Raw genomic sequence first — 16,948 nt, 5'->3', positions numbered from 1 at the left:
AAAAAATAGAGTATCTGAAAAAAACATTCAATGGAATGGCAGATTAGAGATGCCAAAAGAAAATGCCAATAAATTTGAAGACAAATCCACAGGAAGTATCCAATCTAAAGAAAAGAAAGAAAAAATATTGGGCGAAAACTCAGTCAGGGCATCCAGGATATATAGGATAGATAATATCCAAATATCAAATATATATATATAATCAGTCTTAAAAGGAGAGGAAAGATTGAGGTAGAAAAATAATCCTTTAAGAAGTAATGGCCCCTAATTTTCCCAGATTTGGTAAAAAATATATATATAAATTTACAGATTCAAGAAACTCAGCAAACTCCACAAAGGATAAATACGATATCTAAAATTACTTCACTAAAAAGCAGAAGCTGTCAGAATGAGGGAAAAAAATAATCAAGACACTTTTATATCTGTCTAAAAGAAACACACTTTATATATAAAAACAAATTGATAGTAGAACGATGGGAAAAGATATATCATGAAAATAGTAAGCATAAGAAGACTGAAGTGTCTACATCTGTATTAATATCCAGTGAAGTCAATTTCAAGACAAAGAATATTACCAGAGATAGACACATTTCATATGGAAAGACACAACAATCAAATGTTTCTGTACTCAATAGCAGAGCTTCAAAAAATATGGAGAAAATGGACAAAATAAAAGAAGAAACAGACATTCTACAATCAGAGTTGAAGATTTTAACACCCTTTTCTCAGCAATTGATAGAACAACTAGATATAAAATCAAAAGAGATGTAGAAGCTATCATATCAACTACCTTGACCTAACAGATACTTATAAAACATGATACCTAATACTCCTCTGTTTTAATTTTTCCACGGGCATTAGAATAAAATGTAAATGTGTTACTCTGGCCCCAAACACTCTGCCTCTCTCTTCAACCTGATCTTATTTCACACTGCCTGCCCCTCTCTTCATGCAGTACAACCAGACCACACTAGTCCTGTTTCAGTTCCCCAGACATGCCCAGTTCTTTCCTACCATGTTAGAGGCTCTGTCTTGGCCACAACTTTAGCCTAAAATGCTCTCCCCCTCACCAAGCTTCCACCTTCAAAAGACCAGCCTCTTTAACATTCAAACCTGGGTTTAGATGTCATCTCCTCAGACAGTCTTTGATCCATCAATCTAAAGTGGTCACCAAGTCACAATACAACATGCTGAGTTTTGAGTAGGTTTTGAGTCATTACATAGCAGTCTTTACTTCCGGGTACATTTCCTGTTTGTTATTTGTTTATTGTCTGTTTCTCTCAACCAGAATACAAGCTCGAAGAGATAAGTTCTTTGTATCTGTTCATCTGAACAATGTCTGGCATAATGTTGGTGTTTAATAAATATTGGTTATGCCAGGTGTAGTAGCTCATGCCTATAATCCCAGCACTTTGGGAGGCTATGGTGGGAGGATCACTTCAGGCCAGAAATTCAAGACCAGCCTGGGCCAACACAGTGAGACCTCATCTCTACAAAAATTTTTAAAATTAAAAAAAAAGTATCTGGGTGTGGTGGTAGACACCTGTTATCTAAGCTACTCAGGAGGCTGAGGCAGGAGGATCACTTGAGCCCAGGAGTTCAAGACTAGAGGGAGCCATGATTGCACCACTGCACTCCAGCCTGGGTGACAGAGTGAGACCCTGTCTCAAACTTTAAAAAATAATAAATAAATATTGGTTGAACCAGTGAAAAAATCTATATAGTAACTTTATCTTGGAATAATATTTATTTTCTCTTTTCCATTATTTATTTTTAAATCTAGGTACAATGTACATATTTCTATAGGCTGCCTCAAAATCTAACTGAAATAAGAAGTATATAAATCAACATACAGGGCAGTAGCTGTGGGGCATCACTGTTCTGTGTGTTGCGTATACACACAACCACCCTACAAGACAGGTACTATAATCATTCCAGTTCTTAGCTAAGGAAACTCAGGTAGAGAAAAGCTTTCCCAAGTTTACACAACTAGTAAGTAGCAGAGTTCAAATCCAGGCAGTCAGAATTCAGCACTAGAACTTTCAACCACTATGCTGCACGTAATAGAACAGCATATTATAGATACTATGATTTAGAAAGCAATTGTTCATCTGGTGTCCTATTTGAAACTCACAGTTAGCCTGTGAAGTAAGCAGGAGACGATCACTAGCCTCACTTTACAGATGAGGTAACTGAAGCTCAGATATGAAGCCCTCATACTATGACAGCCTCAAGTACAGGGACAGCGTCTGCATTTGTAAGCTCAGTGTCTGACGTAAGGTAGATACTTCAGGGTTTGCTGAATGACTTGCCCCATATCCCACAGCAAGTAAGAGGCACCGTTGTACCTGGATCCTAGCTAGGTCTTCTGCTGATGAGTCAAATAATGGTCCAGATGAAAATGCTGACCACACACACACAAGCAGCAGGCACATGGTAGGCATGACATGAGCATTAGACAACAAACAGTGTAAGAATCAGAGGAGTCAGCCATCACAGAAGACGGAATTAGCTGCACAAACAGACTTGCTAGAAAATGTAGAAATTTTCCATATTGAGCTAGACCTTACAGAAAGCTAGGCTTTCAACAAGCGAAGCAGCAGCATTCTAGGCTGGGGAAAGGACACAGTAAAGTAACAAAAGGAATGGGCTTGGATTTGGGGAATGCTGGTTAGTCAGGTTTGGCCAATGTAGACATTCTATGTAAGAAGGTAGTGAAAACTAACAGGGAGAGGTAGGTAATACGTAATGTAAAGATACTTTGAATGCCAGGATACGCAGTTAGAACTTTAACATGGGAAATGGGTAAGTGTTTGGGGACACAGGAAAGTGGAAATACAATGTACAAAATGTACATTTCAAGATACCTGACAAGAGTTTTCTAGAGATTGGGGTCGCAAATCAACAAGCAGAAATTAAAGAAAAATTACTAGACTGACAAAAATGAGGGGTCAGAGAAGAATTACTGATAACTTCAATGTGTAAAGGCTGCATTGATTTAGAGAAATGCACTTGAGCCCCAAGAGTGGAGGGTATCTTCAGCGAAGGAATACAGAGCAGGTTGCTGAGGAGTTTTGCAGCATCCTCCAAGGGGATCATCTGATGAGCCAGACCCACCATGTGCCAAGCCAGAAGAGAGGTGAGAAGAGCTGGGGAGGACGCCAGCTAAGAGAAACACCAATGCTTCAAGTTCAAATGGAAATGCATGAGCAGCAATCACCACCGTATCTGCAATAAGTACTTAGGAAATAACCACAAGTAGATTGCCCATCTGTTCCAACCCAGCAAAAATTATCTGCTAAAGGAGATTTCTCTGTGTTTGACAAGGTGACTTAGTAAATGCTGAAACTGGAGAGTTGAAGTTTTTAGAAACACAAGAAAGAAATTTTTTATGACAGATCAAGCTGTGATACGTATCCAGATAAAATGCCTGATTATGATTCAGACTGAAATAATAAGGTCACTGAGTAAAATCCTTTTGGATTTAGCTTACTTTTTTACATTATGGTAAATGTACATCATAATTTGACCCTTCTTCCTAAAAATACATTAACATAATTTTCTAAGTTTTCATGTGTATGTATATTTTTATGTATATCTTCATATATAAATGAGAAAGAAAAGAATATTCCTCCAATTTTCAAATTTTTACAAGGATGACTAATATCAGGCAGGCCCAGTCATGCTATGCTTTCTTTTGACCATTTAAAATGTTTTAGGATAAAGATACATCACACTAATAATAATGGTATATATCATTTCTTAAATATATTTTCATTAAAAATAGTTTCTAATTTCTATTTTACTTTCCTCTTCGACTTATAAATTGTTTAGAAGTATATTCATTTTCAGGCAGTTAAGGATTCTTTAGTTTAACTCTGTTATTAAATTTGAGCTTAATTCTATTGTTGTCAGAGAACACGCTGTAAGCAATTTCAATCATGAAATTTGTAGAAGCTTTCTTTAGGACTCAGCACATGATCTATTTTGATGGTCCATGTGTACTTTAAAGAATGTGGGCCGGGCGCCGTGGCTCACGCCTGTAATCCCAGCACTTTGGGAGGCTGAGGCAAGCGGATTACGAGGTCAGGAGTTCGAGACCAGCCTGGCCAACATGGTGAAACCCCGTCTCTACTAAAAATACAAAAATTAGCTGAGCATGGTGGCGGGTGCCTGTAATCCCAGCTACTTGGGAGGCTGAGGCAGGAGAATTGCTTGAACCCGGGAGACAGGTTGCAGTGAGCCGAGATCATGTCACTGCATTCCAGCCTGGGCAAGAGAGCAAGATTCTGTCTCAAAAAAGAAAAAAAAAACCAAAAGAACGTGAATTCTATTTTTGCTAGGTGCAGCATTTTACATATGTCAATGAGGTCAAATTTACTCATCATTTTATTAGGATCTTCTATATCCTTACTAATTTTTTGTCTGTCTGTTCTATAAGCTCTAGGTTATGTGTTAATATCTCCCAATAGGATTACAGATTTGTCATTTTATATCTGCCAATTTTTGCTTTATATTCTTTGAAGTTATTTGTAACATACAGATTTCAGTTTGTGATATCTTTTTGTTGGATTGGCCCTGTTATCATTAAGAAATATATCTTTATTTCAAAGCAGCATTATTGCATAGTTTGCCTGATACTAGTGTAGTTATGCTGGCTTTGCTTTGGTTAGTGTTCGTATTATATCACCTCTTCCATCCATGTGTTTAAACTATATCTCTTGTAAGCAGTATATTGGGGGAGGGTTGGTTCTTTATCCAGTCTGAAAAACCTAATCTTTTACTTGGAGTATTTAATCCTTTACGTGAAATGCAATTACTTAAATAGATTTGTAGCTACTTACTCTACGTTTGCAATTTGACCCACCTATTTTATGTCCTACTTATATTCCTTTTTTTGCCTTTCTGTTGATTAGCAAATGTTGTTTTATTTAATTTTTCCCTCTTTTAACTTAGATATACAGTCATGTGGAGCTTAATGACAGGGATACGTGCTAAGAAATGTGGCAACAGGCAATTTCATAACGGTGTGAACATCATAGAGCATGCTTACAAGAGCCTACATGGTATACCTACTACACCCCTACGCCGTATGATGTAGGCTATGGCTCCTAGGATTCAAACCTGGGCAGCATGTGACCATACTGAATACTGCAGGCAACTGTAACACAATGGTAGGTATATCCAAACATAGAAAAGGTACAGTGAAAATACAGTATTATAATCTTCTGGGATCACTGTCATATACACAGTCTTTTGTTGGCCTAATATCATTATGCAGTGTGTGACTATATATACTATTCTTTTATAAATTACCTTAGAAATTAAAATAAACATCCCTGACTGATTACAATCCAATGGAAATTATTACTTATACTAAAATTATTACTTACACTAACCCCCAATAATCCTAGAAACTTAAAATATTTTAACTTCATTAAACTCCCCTGCGTTTTGTGCTACTGTCATGCAATTTAGTTCTAGATTATTTTAAGCTTGAGAAACACGACATTATTGTTTTATACAGTCAACACTCATTTATATTTTACATACATATTCACCCTTCATGCTCTCCATTTCTTCCTGCATCTCCATCTGGATCATTTTCCTTCTTTTTTTTTTTTGAGATGGAGTCTTGCCCTGTTGCCCAGGCTGGAGTGCAGTGGCGTGATCTTGGCTCACTGCAAGCTCCGCCTCCCAGGTTCACGCCATTCTCCTGCCTCAGCCTCCCGAGTAGCTGGGACTACAGGCGCCCGCCACCACACCCAGCTGTTTTGTATTTTTAGTAGAGACGGGGTTTCACTGTGTTAGCCAGGATGGTCTTGGTCTCCTGACCTCGTGATCCGCCTGCCTCGGCCTCCCAAAGTGCTGAGATTACAGGCATGAGCCACCGTGCCCGGCCAGATCATTTTCCTTCTGACTAAAGTACCTCCCTTTAGTATTTCTTGTCATGCAGGTCCACTATTGACAAATCCCTCAGTTTTTGTTCGTCTAACTATATCTTTATATCCCTTCATTTTCTAATGAGAATTTTTTATTTCAATTATCCACAAAACAATATTATAATACTTTATAAAAATATTAAGTTTAGGCTGCCATTATTCATTTTAAAAAGTGTGCTAGAAGGCTGTTTTTGCTAACTTCCTTTTTTGGTAAAGGTTAACTTCCACATTAAGACATTGAAGACGAAAAGCTGTTGGAAAAACTCTTCAAATGTACAAAGTTGTTTATTTTTCTTGGCAATTTAAAAATACAGAACAATTTAAAATGAATACACATTAAGTTAGTGTTTTATCCCTACCATACAATTGTTATTATATAAGGAACTGCTCCATTCAGTTAAAACCTAATGAATACCATCAACTTTTCCTGGCTTACTTTCCTAATCAGATTTAGTACATAACATAATTTTGTTACCCTTTTGAATATACTTAGAATATCATAGTTCACATAAAGCCCTTTAAAAATCTCACGTCACAAGTTGTTGACAGGAGGAAATAATGATGTCACTCTTCTTAGGAAGACCCTCTTGGTAGAGAGTCAATACTAAGTAGGTTACATAAACAGAAAAAACAACCTCAATTTTTAGTACCAGAACCATTGCCAACTTTCATGAAGTCCATCTGTCACATTTTAAAATGGTTTGAATTTGAACGTATATGCCATGGCACAGAATTTCAAATCTAATGATTAAATCAGGTAAATAATGATAGTTAAGAATTATATCCTGAAAATAGAGGAACCTAGTATAAGGCTTAATTTAAGGTGTGACTGTATGAGAGTATTTTATAACATACACACCAGACCTTCATTTTATTTATTAGATTTAATTTTTCCTTTGCTAGAGACACTTATACCACTAATGCTGCTATTCGAATTTGTATTTTGAAATTTTTTAGTTGCTCTTAAAAATAGTTTTATTTTGTATGTTTCACTTTTGCACTTCAGGGTAAAAACTGTTAAGTTTAGGCTGCCATTATTCATTTTAAAAAGTGTGCTAGAAGGCTGTTTTTGCCAACTTCCTCTTTTGGTAAAGGTTAACTTCCACATTCCTTTTCACCACTGTTAATATTCAGAATAAGTTTTCCTCCCCAAATCAACTATTTAATATATCCTAAAGGGGAAAAAATGACCACCATTAAGTAGACTTTAAAAGTGAATGTAGATTCAAACATGATTTGAAAACTAGAGTTCTAAAAATGTTTTGCATAAAAGCCGTATCCCACTGGAATGAATGTGAAGCCGTAACTTCACTATTTTGAACAAATAATGCCCAGTGTGTAAGAAAAATTAGTTTTATAGTTAGTTATACCTTATAACTCTTAAAAGTCTCAGAAGATAGCTAAGTGAGGAGCTTTAAATGCCAGCAATGCCATTTTGTCACTCCATGACATCAACATTAAATATTACATTCCATCCCTCTTCTTGTAAAACTTTTCACATTTTCTTTTCTCGTATTTCTTTTAAATACATTTTCCTCTCTTTGTTCATCTATTTCAACATGAGCAAAAGTGCATTCAGGTCCCTGATCTGGTCCTCTTTTCTATTTGTGGCACCCATTGCCATAAGGACATATTAGCAATATCTCATAGTACCAAGTCTATTTTTTTTAAAGGGCTCTTTAAATGCTGGGTCTTACTCTGCATGCTATCTAAAGATTAAAAGATTTCCCCTTGGATTGGACAGTTTCAATTATATATTGCCTTAAAAAATCGCCGGGCATGATGGCTCATGCCTTTGGGAGGCCAAGGCGGGCGGATCACGAGGTCAGGAGTTCAATACCAGCCTGGACAACATGGTGAAACCCTGTCTCTACTAAAGACATAAAAAATTAGCCAGGTGTAGTGGCGGGTGCTACTCAGGGCACTGGGATTACAGGGTGGCGCTGGGATTACAGGGTGCTACCTGTAATCCCAGCTACTCAGGAGTGCTACCTGTAATCCCAGCTACTCAGGAGGCTGAGGCAAGAGAATCACTTGAACCAGGGAGGCGGAGGTTGCAGTGAACCAGGATGGTGCCAATGCACTCCAGCCTGGGCAACAGGGCGAGACTCTGTCTCAAAGAAACAAACAAACAAACAAACAAAAAAATCAATGCAACCTCATACAAGATTAAGTCACTTTCCAGTTACCTTCATTATTCTAAGCCAAACTCTTCAGAAAAGGACTGAAGTGAAAAATTTCTTATTCTACTTTTCAGTTCTATTAATATGAATGTTAACATACTGCATTATACTTTCAAATTCCACGTCTGTGGTCTAACATTTAATCAAGTTTGAGATCCTGTTTATATTCCTTTTGAAAAACCTGGCCCATGTCCATGCAAAAGGAGGCATATATTAAGATTGCCTATTGACTATTTAACTTAGAAAAAACTTTTGAGAATAATAAATATAAGAAAGTTTAAAAAACTGGAATGGAATTACTTGGTCCCATGATATTCTTTAATTTTAGATTTTATTATGGTATAGCTTTTTATCACTCAAGTTTTATCTATAACAATAAATAATTTTCTTTGAGCAATTCTGACTTTGGGGAAGAAAAGAAGGAAAATTATTTATAAGCAGTAGCCTCACTGTCCTTCATTATCATGCTATCACTCACACTGTCATCAGTATCTTAGCTCTATTTTCTTTGGACCCTGAAATCGGTTGGAAAATTCATCATCGTACTTTAGAGTTTAATACTTGGGGAAAAAAAGTGGTTTTGTGGAACCATATCTGGGATTCCAGTTTACCATCAAAAATGTGGAGAGTAAAGAAGATTTTCTTCTTTTGATCCCTGTAGAAACTCTACACAGGTTCTTCACATTTTGGCAGATTTGTGGATATAAAATAGGCTACTTGAATTAGAAGTTTTCTCCTGGCTGGTACTATGGCTCTGTAGCAGTGAAGTAGTCTCCCAAGAAGGACTGAATATATTCAAATGTTGGTCTTTCATCAGGGTCCTTCTTCCAACACAGATTCATCAATTCATGGAGGGATTCTGGACAGCCCTGAGGGCAGGGCATCCTGTATCCTCGCTCCACCTGTTCCAGTACTTCACGGTTCACCATACCTGGATATGGCACTCTGCCCTTTGTTACCAGTTCTGTTTGTAAAATTCCAATGAGCAGACATCAGACTTTATTGTAAACTCACCCTACAGTGCAGCTTCAGGAGCTGTCCATTTGACTGGAAATTCTGCACCTTGTCTTGATGTGTATTCATTGTCTTCAATTAACCTTGCTAAACCAAAATCTGCTATTTTGCACACAAGATTTTCTCCTACAAGAATATTAGCAGCCCAGAGATCTCAGTGAATATAGTTCATTCTTTCAATATATGCCATACCATCAGCAATCTGAGCAGCCATATCAGCCATTTGTGGAAGCTTCAAATACTTTCCATCTCCTTCCTTAAGGAAATCGAATAAGCTTCCTTTTGACATCAATTCAGTGACAATGTAAATTGGCTCTTCAGAAACAACAGCATATAGTGGAACAAGTTTACCATGTCTTATTTTTTTCATTATCTGAGCTTCTTGAAGAAAACTTCTGGCATCATTGTACCTGGTTTTAGTATTTTGATTGCTACTTTTGTGGTTCCATTCCATATTCCCATCCACACTTTGCCAAAACATCCTTGTCCTAGTTTAACCTCTAGTCGCAGATTACCAAGGGATTTCCCAAGCATCTTTTGCTAGACCTTGAGTCTGAGGTTTCACAGTTGTTAACTTGTGGCATAAACCATCAGCATGTTCTGTGTAGTGTTTTGCCAATTTCTGCAGAGTATCAAATTGTTCTCTGGTTGTGATATAGTATCCACCATTGTCAAGTTTCCTAATTTTGTAGTGTTTCACGTTGTCACCCCTTACCTCATCCCAATCACGAATAGAGAGGGAATAAGCACCTTTAGTAGTTTCACTCTCTCGTTTTTGTTTTGTTTTGTTTGTTTTTTAGACGGAGTTTTTGCTCTTGTCACCGAGGCTGGAGTGCAGTGGCGCAATCTCAGCTCACTGCAACCTCTGCCTCCCAGGTTCAAGTGATTCTGCTGCCTCAGCCTCCCGAGTAGCTGGGATTACAGGCACTCACCACCACGTCCAGCTAATTTTGTACTTTTTTTTTTTTGTAGAGATGGGGTTTCACCATGTTGGCCAGGCTAGTCTCGAACTCCTGACCTCAGGTGATCTGCCCATCTCGGCCTCCCAAAGTGCTGGGATTACAGGCATGAGCTACCGCGCCCCGCCATTTCACTCTCTCTTCCTAAGAAAATACCTCATTGATTTCCAGGATTCAGAAGTAATCTTTCAGCATCTTTTCTCCCCATTTTGCCAAAATACCATTCTTCTGCCTGAATGGAATCTGCAGGCGCTACATAACTGCTCAGGATATAACCATTCCTTCCTGTAGCGACTGATCTTGCTTCCCCCTAGTCTCCTTCTGTATTGTTAATTATTTGAAATCTTTCACTCTTCTTAAATGAAAGGTCTTCTGTAGTTCTAGCTTCATAATCATGTAAGGCCACAAATATAGTAACACCACGTGTTAAGCTAGCAGGATATGAACTTGGCACCACTGAGAATGAGGAAGATGCCCACCTCCAAAAGGTGTAACCCCTGAGGATCGTCCAAATGGTGTCATGGAAAGATGGCTGAAATTAACTGCTGTTCCCTTTGCTGAAGATGATGGACATGGTGACACTGCGGTGGGTTCTGCTCCTATGGCTCACCCTTGTACTGACAGGCTCTGGAGTATTTTCAGGTATTTAATGGCTGAACTTTTGTTTTCTTTGCTTCTAACGCAGCCCATTATCAAATCTGTCCCCCGGCTGCGCTCTCAGGAGTCGCTGCTACTGCAGCTCCGGGTGGTGGGAGGGGGCGGTGGGTGGAGATGAGGCCCGGGGCCCTCTCCTTCCTCCACCTCCTCGTCCTCCATTTTTGAAGGAAATTTTTGCTGGGAATAATTTTCTAGGCTGGCAATTATCTTTCTCTCCTTTAATGCTGGCCATTTAATTTTTTTTTTTTTTTTTTTTTTTTTTGAGACAGTCTCCCTCGGTCACCCAGGCTGGAGTGCAATGGCAAGATCTCAGCTCACTGCAACTTCTGACTCCCAGGTTCAAGTGATTCTCCTGCCTCAGCCTCTTGAGTAGCTGGAATTACAGGCATGCAGCACCACACCTGGCTAACTTTTGTATTTTTAGTAGAGACGGGGTTTCACCATGTTGGTCAGGCTGGTCTTGAACTCCTGACCTCGTGATCCACCCGCCTTGGCCTCTCAAAGTGCTGGGGTTACAGGCGTGAGCCACTGTGCCCAGCCTCACTGTCTTTTTTAAAAATCATTTTTCTTAAGATGTCAGTCAGTCAAATTGTTGCTCTTTAAAAGTATTGTGTCTTCCCCACTGCTCACCATGGCTATTTTAAATTTTTTTTCATAGTTTAAAAACTTTGTCATAGTTTCCATAGTCTTATATTGACATCCAAAGGTGTGTTTCATATGTATTCATTCTGCTTAGGGTTTCCTAAGCTTTCAACTCTGTTAGCTGCTGTCTTTCATCATTTTGTAAAATTCTTAGTATTATCTTTTCAAATATTGCTTTTGCCCTATTCTCTCCCTTCTCTTTCTGAAACTCCAAACCTACATGTGTTAGACCTTTTAAGAATGTCTCATGTGTCTTTAATGTTCCTGTTTCTTTTTTTGGTTCCTTTTCTCTGTGCTTCAGTTTGAGATTATCCACTGACTTGCCTTCCTATTTATTAATTTTGTCTTGAACTCTAACCAATCTGCTATTGAACTGAACCATTAGTTCTAATTTCAAATATAGTACTTTCTGTTCTAAAGTGGTTAAGTCTTCACAATAAATTCAAATATTCCTGAAATTATGTATCCCTTCATCTATTTTGTCCATCATTTTCTCTTTTTTCTTGAACATATGATTCATAGTTATTTTAAAGTTATTGTCTGCTAACTCCAATATCTGACTCACCTGCAGGCCTGCTTTTATTGCCTTGTTTATGATTCACATGATCTTGCTTCTTAGCATGTCTCATAATTCTTTACTGTATGCTAAACACTATAGAGTCCTTATATAATGTTATTGCCTAGCTATAAAAAAGACAGAAAAGGACTCCCTTTGTACTCTGGTAAGTAGGTAAGGAGGGAGCTCATCATCCAATGAGGGATGGTGCTAGGTTGGGTTGTCATTTTTGTAGGACCCCGTCTGCTTCTGCCTTAACCCTCTTTTTTTTTTTTTTTGAGACGGAGTCTCGCTCTGTCACCCAGGCTGGAGTGCAGTGGCGCCATCTCGGCTCACTATAAGCTCCACCTCCCAGGTTCACGCCATTCTCCTGCCTCAGCCTCCTGAGTAGCTGGGACTACAGATGCCCGCCACCACACCTGGCTAACTTTTTGTATTTTAGTAGAGACGGGGTTTTACCGTGTTAGCCAGGATGGTCTCAATCTCCTGACCTCGTGATCCACTCACCTCGGCCTCCCAAAGTGCTGGGATTACAGGCGTCAGCCACCGTGCCTGGCCTGCCTTGACCCTGTTTCTAAGGCACGCCCTCCATGGAGTTCAAGGAGAGACTTTTATTTCCTTAGCACTGGATTCAGTTCTGCCCATTACAAGTTTTCAGCTTAGCTCTTTGGCCTCCCACCCCACTCAGTTTGAAAACTTGGCGTGTGTTTTGAGACGATGACTAATCATATACGTGGGGCTCCTCTAGTGTTATTTTTAAACTCTAGCTCCAGAAACCTTTTCTGCATTTTTTGTCTCCCAGAAGCAGCCAAACCTGGATGCTCATCTGCCTGCTACACCTGAAATCAACAGAAACCCTAGGTGAAAAGTAGCTGTAGATACTCAATGTCACCAGACCACATCTTCTAGAGTTTTCACCTCTTGCCCAATCTGTTTTCAGACTCCAGACTCCAGCAGGTCTTTGTTTCCTAGGCGCTGTAAGGCTGTAGGAGATTTCAATGTGCCTTCCGGAAGTTTCTGGCCTCTCTCTTCAGCTCCCCTCCAACCTCAGATTTCACCAAACGTCTTATGGGGAAAATCAGTCATGCATTTGAGCACCCCACCACACCTCCCACCAAATCTCCAATTTGTCAGTCCATTATGACCAGAAAACCTTGGCTAGTATCTGTTTCAGAGCTAGTAGCGGTCCTCTGCCTCTGCTCACATCTCCAGAACTAGCACGCTTCCACAGAAAATAAAATAACTGGCGCTCCTCGGTGCAGCTCTGCATGAGCCTCCCATCTCTGGAACTTTAGTCCAACTGTCCCTCATTGCTTCCATAGCACTCTGAAGCCTTTAAGAATGTGATTTTATGGCATACTCAGCTTTTTATACCTGTTAGCATCTCAAACTTGATACTGTATTTTGCACTACTAATTACTTTCAATGAATTTCTAAATATTTATAAGATATTAAGTAGTCTTAATATGTTCCAAAGTACAGTTTAAATATGCTTTTGAAAGAAAAGCATCAGTAAAACAGTTACTTCTTACCTCTTCATAAAACTTCACCTGAGGTACAGCTTCATTAATTTCATTCAAACAAAAATCTTTAAATAGCAAGAAACCTAAAGGAAAAAAATAAAAAATTTCAGGGTGGGCAATTAATTGAAATTTTATCCCACAAGGGTGTTTTCAAAGCAATGTGTTTATACCTCAACTTCTTCCTCCTCTACTTTTTTTAAAAAAAAAGATTTCAAGAAGCTAGTGAATTAATTAAATCCTAGAAGGAAATACTGTAGGCAGAAAAATACCACATACTTGGCTCCTTGCTTCAGGATTCCTTCTCTATTCATGTTCACCCCCGCCCCCCACTTTCTACAAAAGTATGATACAACAGGGCTGGCATTCACCACCACCACTTGGAGCCGCTGACCATTGTAGTGACCAAAATAACAACCAAAGGAATAAGAGATACAGACGGTATGAAAGTGTTGGTGAGAATCACCAAGACACTAATAAACACTATGCCCACTAAAATAGGACTAAACTCCCTAAAAAACAAACAAACAAAACCAGAACCTTTCTAGTCCTTTCTTCCCAAATCTTTCTAGTCCTTTCTCTTGCCACTCACTCACTATTTCCAAGTCCCTACCAAATACCTAGTGTCAGAGCAGATTACCCATTCCCAGGTCATGCTTTACTCCTTCACAACTACAAGCCTCACCTTCAAACAACTTTACCTAGAATACCACGCCCCTCTCTGTACCTTGAAAACTCCTGAAATAACCAGAATTGGACTCAAAAGCAACCTGTGCTCTGAAGTCTTCTCTGATGAGACAGACCCTATTGCACAATCCCTGGTACACAGTAGGTGACCAATAAATGTTCACTGAATGAATGTTTACTTAGCCTTTCCCACATTCTGTCAAAATATTTACCACACACTAATTACCTGATTTATAAGGCTCCCATTCCATTTGAAAACCTAGTGGCTAGCTTAATGCCTAATGGTGACGTGTAGATAAACAAAATTAAATAGAACAAGCTGATACCAGACTGAAGGTAGACATACTTGAAGATTATAAAATTCCAAAAAGTCAAAACAACTAAACGGAGAGTTTGCAGAAACAGAAGCTGCAGAAAGGAACTGAAGAAAGACTCACAAGGTCTACCATGTAGAGATGAAGTGGACCAGAATTCCCCAGGTGGGACTGAAAAAGGAAGTGGCTGTGATGAGATTTTAATTAACATTAGCATAAGGATCTTGTAACTTGCACTGGTCTGTGACTGATCCATAAATTCCCCTCATAGTTCCTGGAACGTGGCCTTTGAAAATGGTAAGTGCTCGTTCACTCAAACTAGAGTAGAATGACTAAGAGTACTAGTTAAACAGGCATAGCCAGACTTTACCAGGGTCAGGCGCACACCTGCAGCGGGAGCACAGCCACACTCCTCCCATGGAGAAACTGCAATGACCCCAGCATAGGCAGGAAGTGGGAAATTCAAGAAGCAGGAATATGGGGAGGATACACATCTCTATCTGTTCGTATGTCAGTATTCTGATTTTAAGAGTAATGGTTGTCTCTTCATTTTCATTCATTTCAAAGGATTTTCTAATTTCCCTTGTCATTTCTTCTTTGATCCGTGAGTCCTTCAGAAGGGTGTAGTTTAATTTCAAAATATTTGGGGATTTTTTGGACACTGATTTTCTGTTTAGCTCTGTTGTGGTCACAGAACATGCTTGGTACAATTTCAATGCTTTTAAATGCATTAAAACTTTTGGTCTATCTAGCGGAATGCTGTATGGCACTTGAAAAAAGTGTGCATTCTGTTCTTATAGGGTGGAGTGTTTCATTTAAAAGAATACAAAGGCAAGGGGGGTGGAGATAAGATGGCCGAATAGGAACAGCTCCGGTCTCCAGCTCCCAGCCCCAGCGACACAGAAGACGGGTGATTTCTGCATTTCTGCTTGAGGTACCCGTTTCATCTCACTAGGGAGTGCCTAACAGTGGGTGCAGGACAGTCGGTGAAGCGCACTGTGCGCGAGCCGAAGCAGGGCGAGGCATTGCCTCACTCGGGAAGCGCAAGGGGTCAGGGAGTTCCCTTTCCTAGTCAAAGAAAGGGGAAACAGACGGCACCTGGAATATCGGGTCAGTCCCATCCTAATACTGCGCTTTTCCAACGGGCCTGGAAAACGGCACACTAGGAGATTGTGTCCCGCACCTGGCTCGGAGGGTCCTGTGCCCATGGAGTCTCGCTGATTGCTAGCACAGCAGTCTGAGATCAAGCTGCAAGGCGGCAGCGAGGCTGCGGGAGGGGCGCCCGCCATTGCCCAGGCTTGCTTAGGTAAACAAAGCAGCCAGGAAGCTCGAACTGGGTGGAGCCCACCACAGCTCAAGGAGGCCTGCCTGCCTCTGTAGGCTCCATCTCTGGGGGCAGGGCACGGACAAACAAAAACTCAGCAAGAACCTCCACAGACTTAAAGGTCCCTGTCTGACTGACAACTTTGAAGAGAGTAGTGGTTCTCCCAGCACACAGCTGGAGATCTGAGAACGGACAGACTGCCTCCTAAAGTGGGTCCCTCACCCCTGAGCAGCCTAACTGGGAGGCACCCCCCCAGTAGGGACAGACTGACACCTCATTCAACCGGGTACTCCTCTGAGACAAAACTTTCAGACGACCTATCAGACAGCTGAATTTGTGGTCTCATGAAAATCCGCTGTTCTGCAGCCACCGCTGCTGACACCCAGCCAAACAGGGTCTGGAGTGGACCTCTAGTAAACTCCAACAGACCTGCAGCTGAGGGTCCTGTCTGGTAGAAGGAAAACTAACAGACAGAAAGGACATCCACACCAAAAACCCATCTGTACATCACCATCATCAAAGAGAAAAAGTAGATAAAACCACAAAGATGGGGAAAAAACAGAGCAGAAAAACTGGAAACTCTAAAAAACAGAGCACCTCTCCTCCTCCAAAGGAACGCAGTTCCTCACCAGCAACGGAACAAAGCTGGATGGAGGATGACTTTGATGAGTTGAGAGAAGAAGGCTTCAGACGATCAAACTACTCTGAGCTACGAGAGGAAATTCAAAACAATAGCAAAGAAGTTAAAAACTTTGAAAAAATATTAGAAGAATGGATAACTAGAATAACCAATGGAGAGAAGGGCTTAAAGGAGCTGATGGAGCTGAAAGCCAAGTTTCGAGAACTACGCGAAGATTGCAGAAGCCTCAGTAGCAGATGCGATCAACTGGAAGAAAGGGTATCGCTGATGGAAGATGAAATGAATGAAATGAAGAGAGAAGGGAAGTTTAGAGAAAAAAGAATAAAAAGAAATGAACAAAGCCTCCGAGAAATTTGGGACTATGCGAAAAGACCAAACCTACGTCTGATTGGTGTACCTGAAAATGATGGGGAGAATGGAACCAAGTTGGAAAACACTCTGCAAGATATTATCCAGGAGAACTTCCCCAATCTAGCAAGGCAGGCCAGCATTCAGATTCAGGAAATACAG

General features: G+C 39.9%; 1 protein-coding gene and 1 pseudogene across 4 annotated transcripts in view; both read right to left on the bottom strand.

Moving 5' to 3' along the window:
• GRK3 (G protein-coupled receptor kinase 3) overlaps positions 1 to 16,948 on the bottom strand; it is a 146,697-nt gene that overhangs the window by 70,886 nt on the left and 58,863 nt on the right. For 3 of the 4 annotated variants that reach the window (XM_058431684.1, XM_032139579.2, XM_058431685.1), the window contains one exon: positions 13,486 to 13,559. The exons of the other annotated variant lie outside the window; for it this stretch is intronic. In XM_058431684.1, coding sequence (XP_058287667.1) covers positions 13,486 to 13,559 — 74 coding nt within the window. The remainder of the gene's footprint in view (positions 1 to 13,485; positions 13,560 to 16,948) is intronic. 4 annotated transcript variants of the gene reach the window in all.
• On the bottom strand, positions 8,848 to 9,920 carry LOC116459082 (tyrosine-protein kinase Yes-like; annotated as a pseudogene).

The sequence above is a fragment of the Hylobates moloch genome, unplaced genomic scaffold (assembly GCF_009828535.3).
Source record: "Hylobates moloch isolate HMO894 unplaced genomic scaffold, HMol_V3 SCAFFOLD_19, whole genome shotgun sequence".
Taxonomy (NCBI): Eukaryota; Metazoa; Chordata; class Mammalia; order Primates; family Hylobatidae; genus Hylobates; species Hylobates moloch.
The sequence above is the reverse complement of the archived record's forward strand: the minus strand, read 5'-3'. Positions and strand labels throughout refer to the sequence as shown.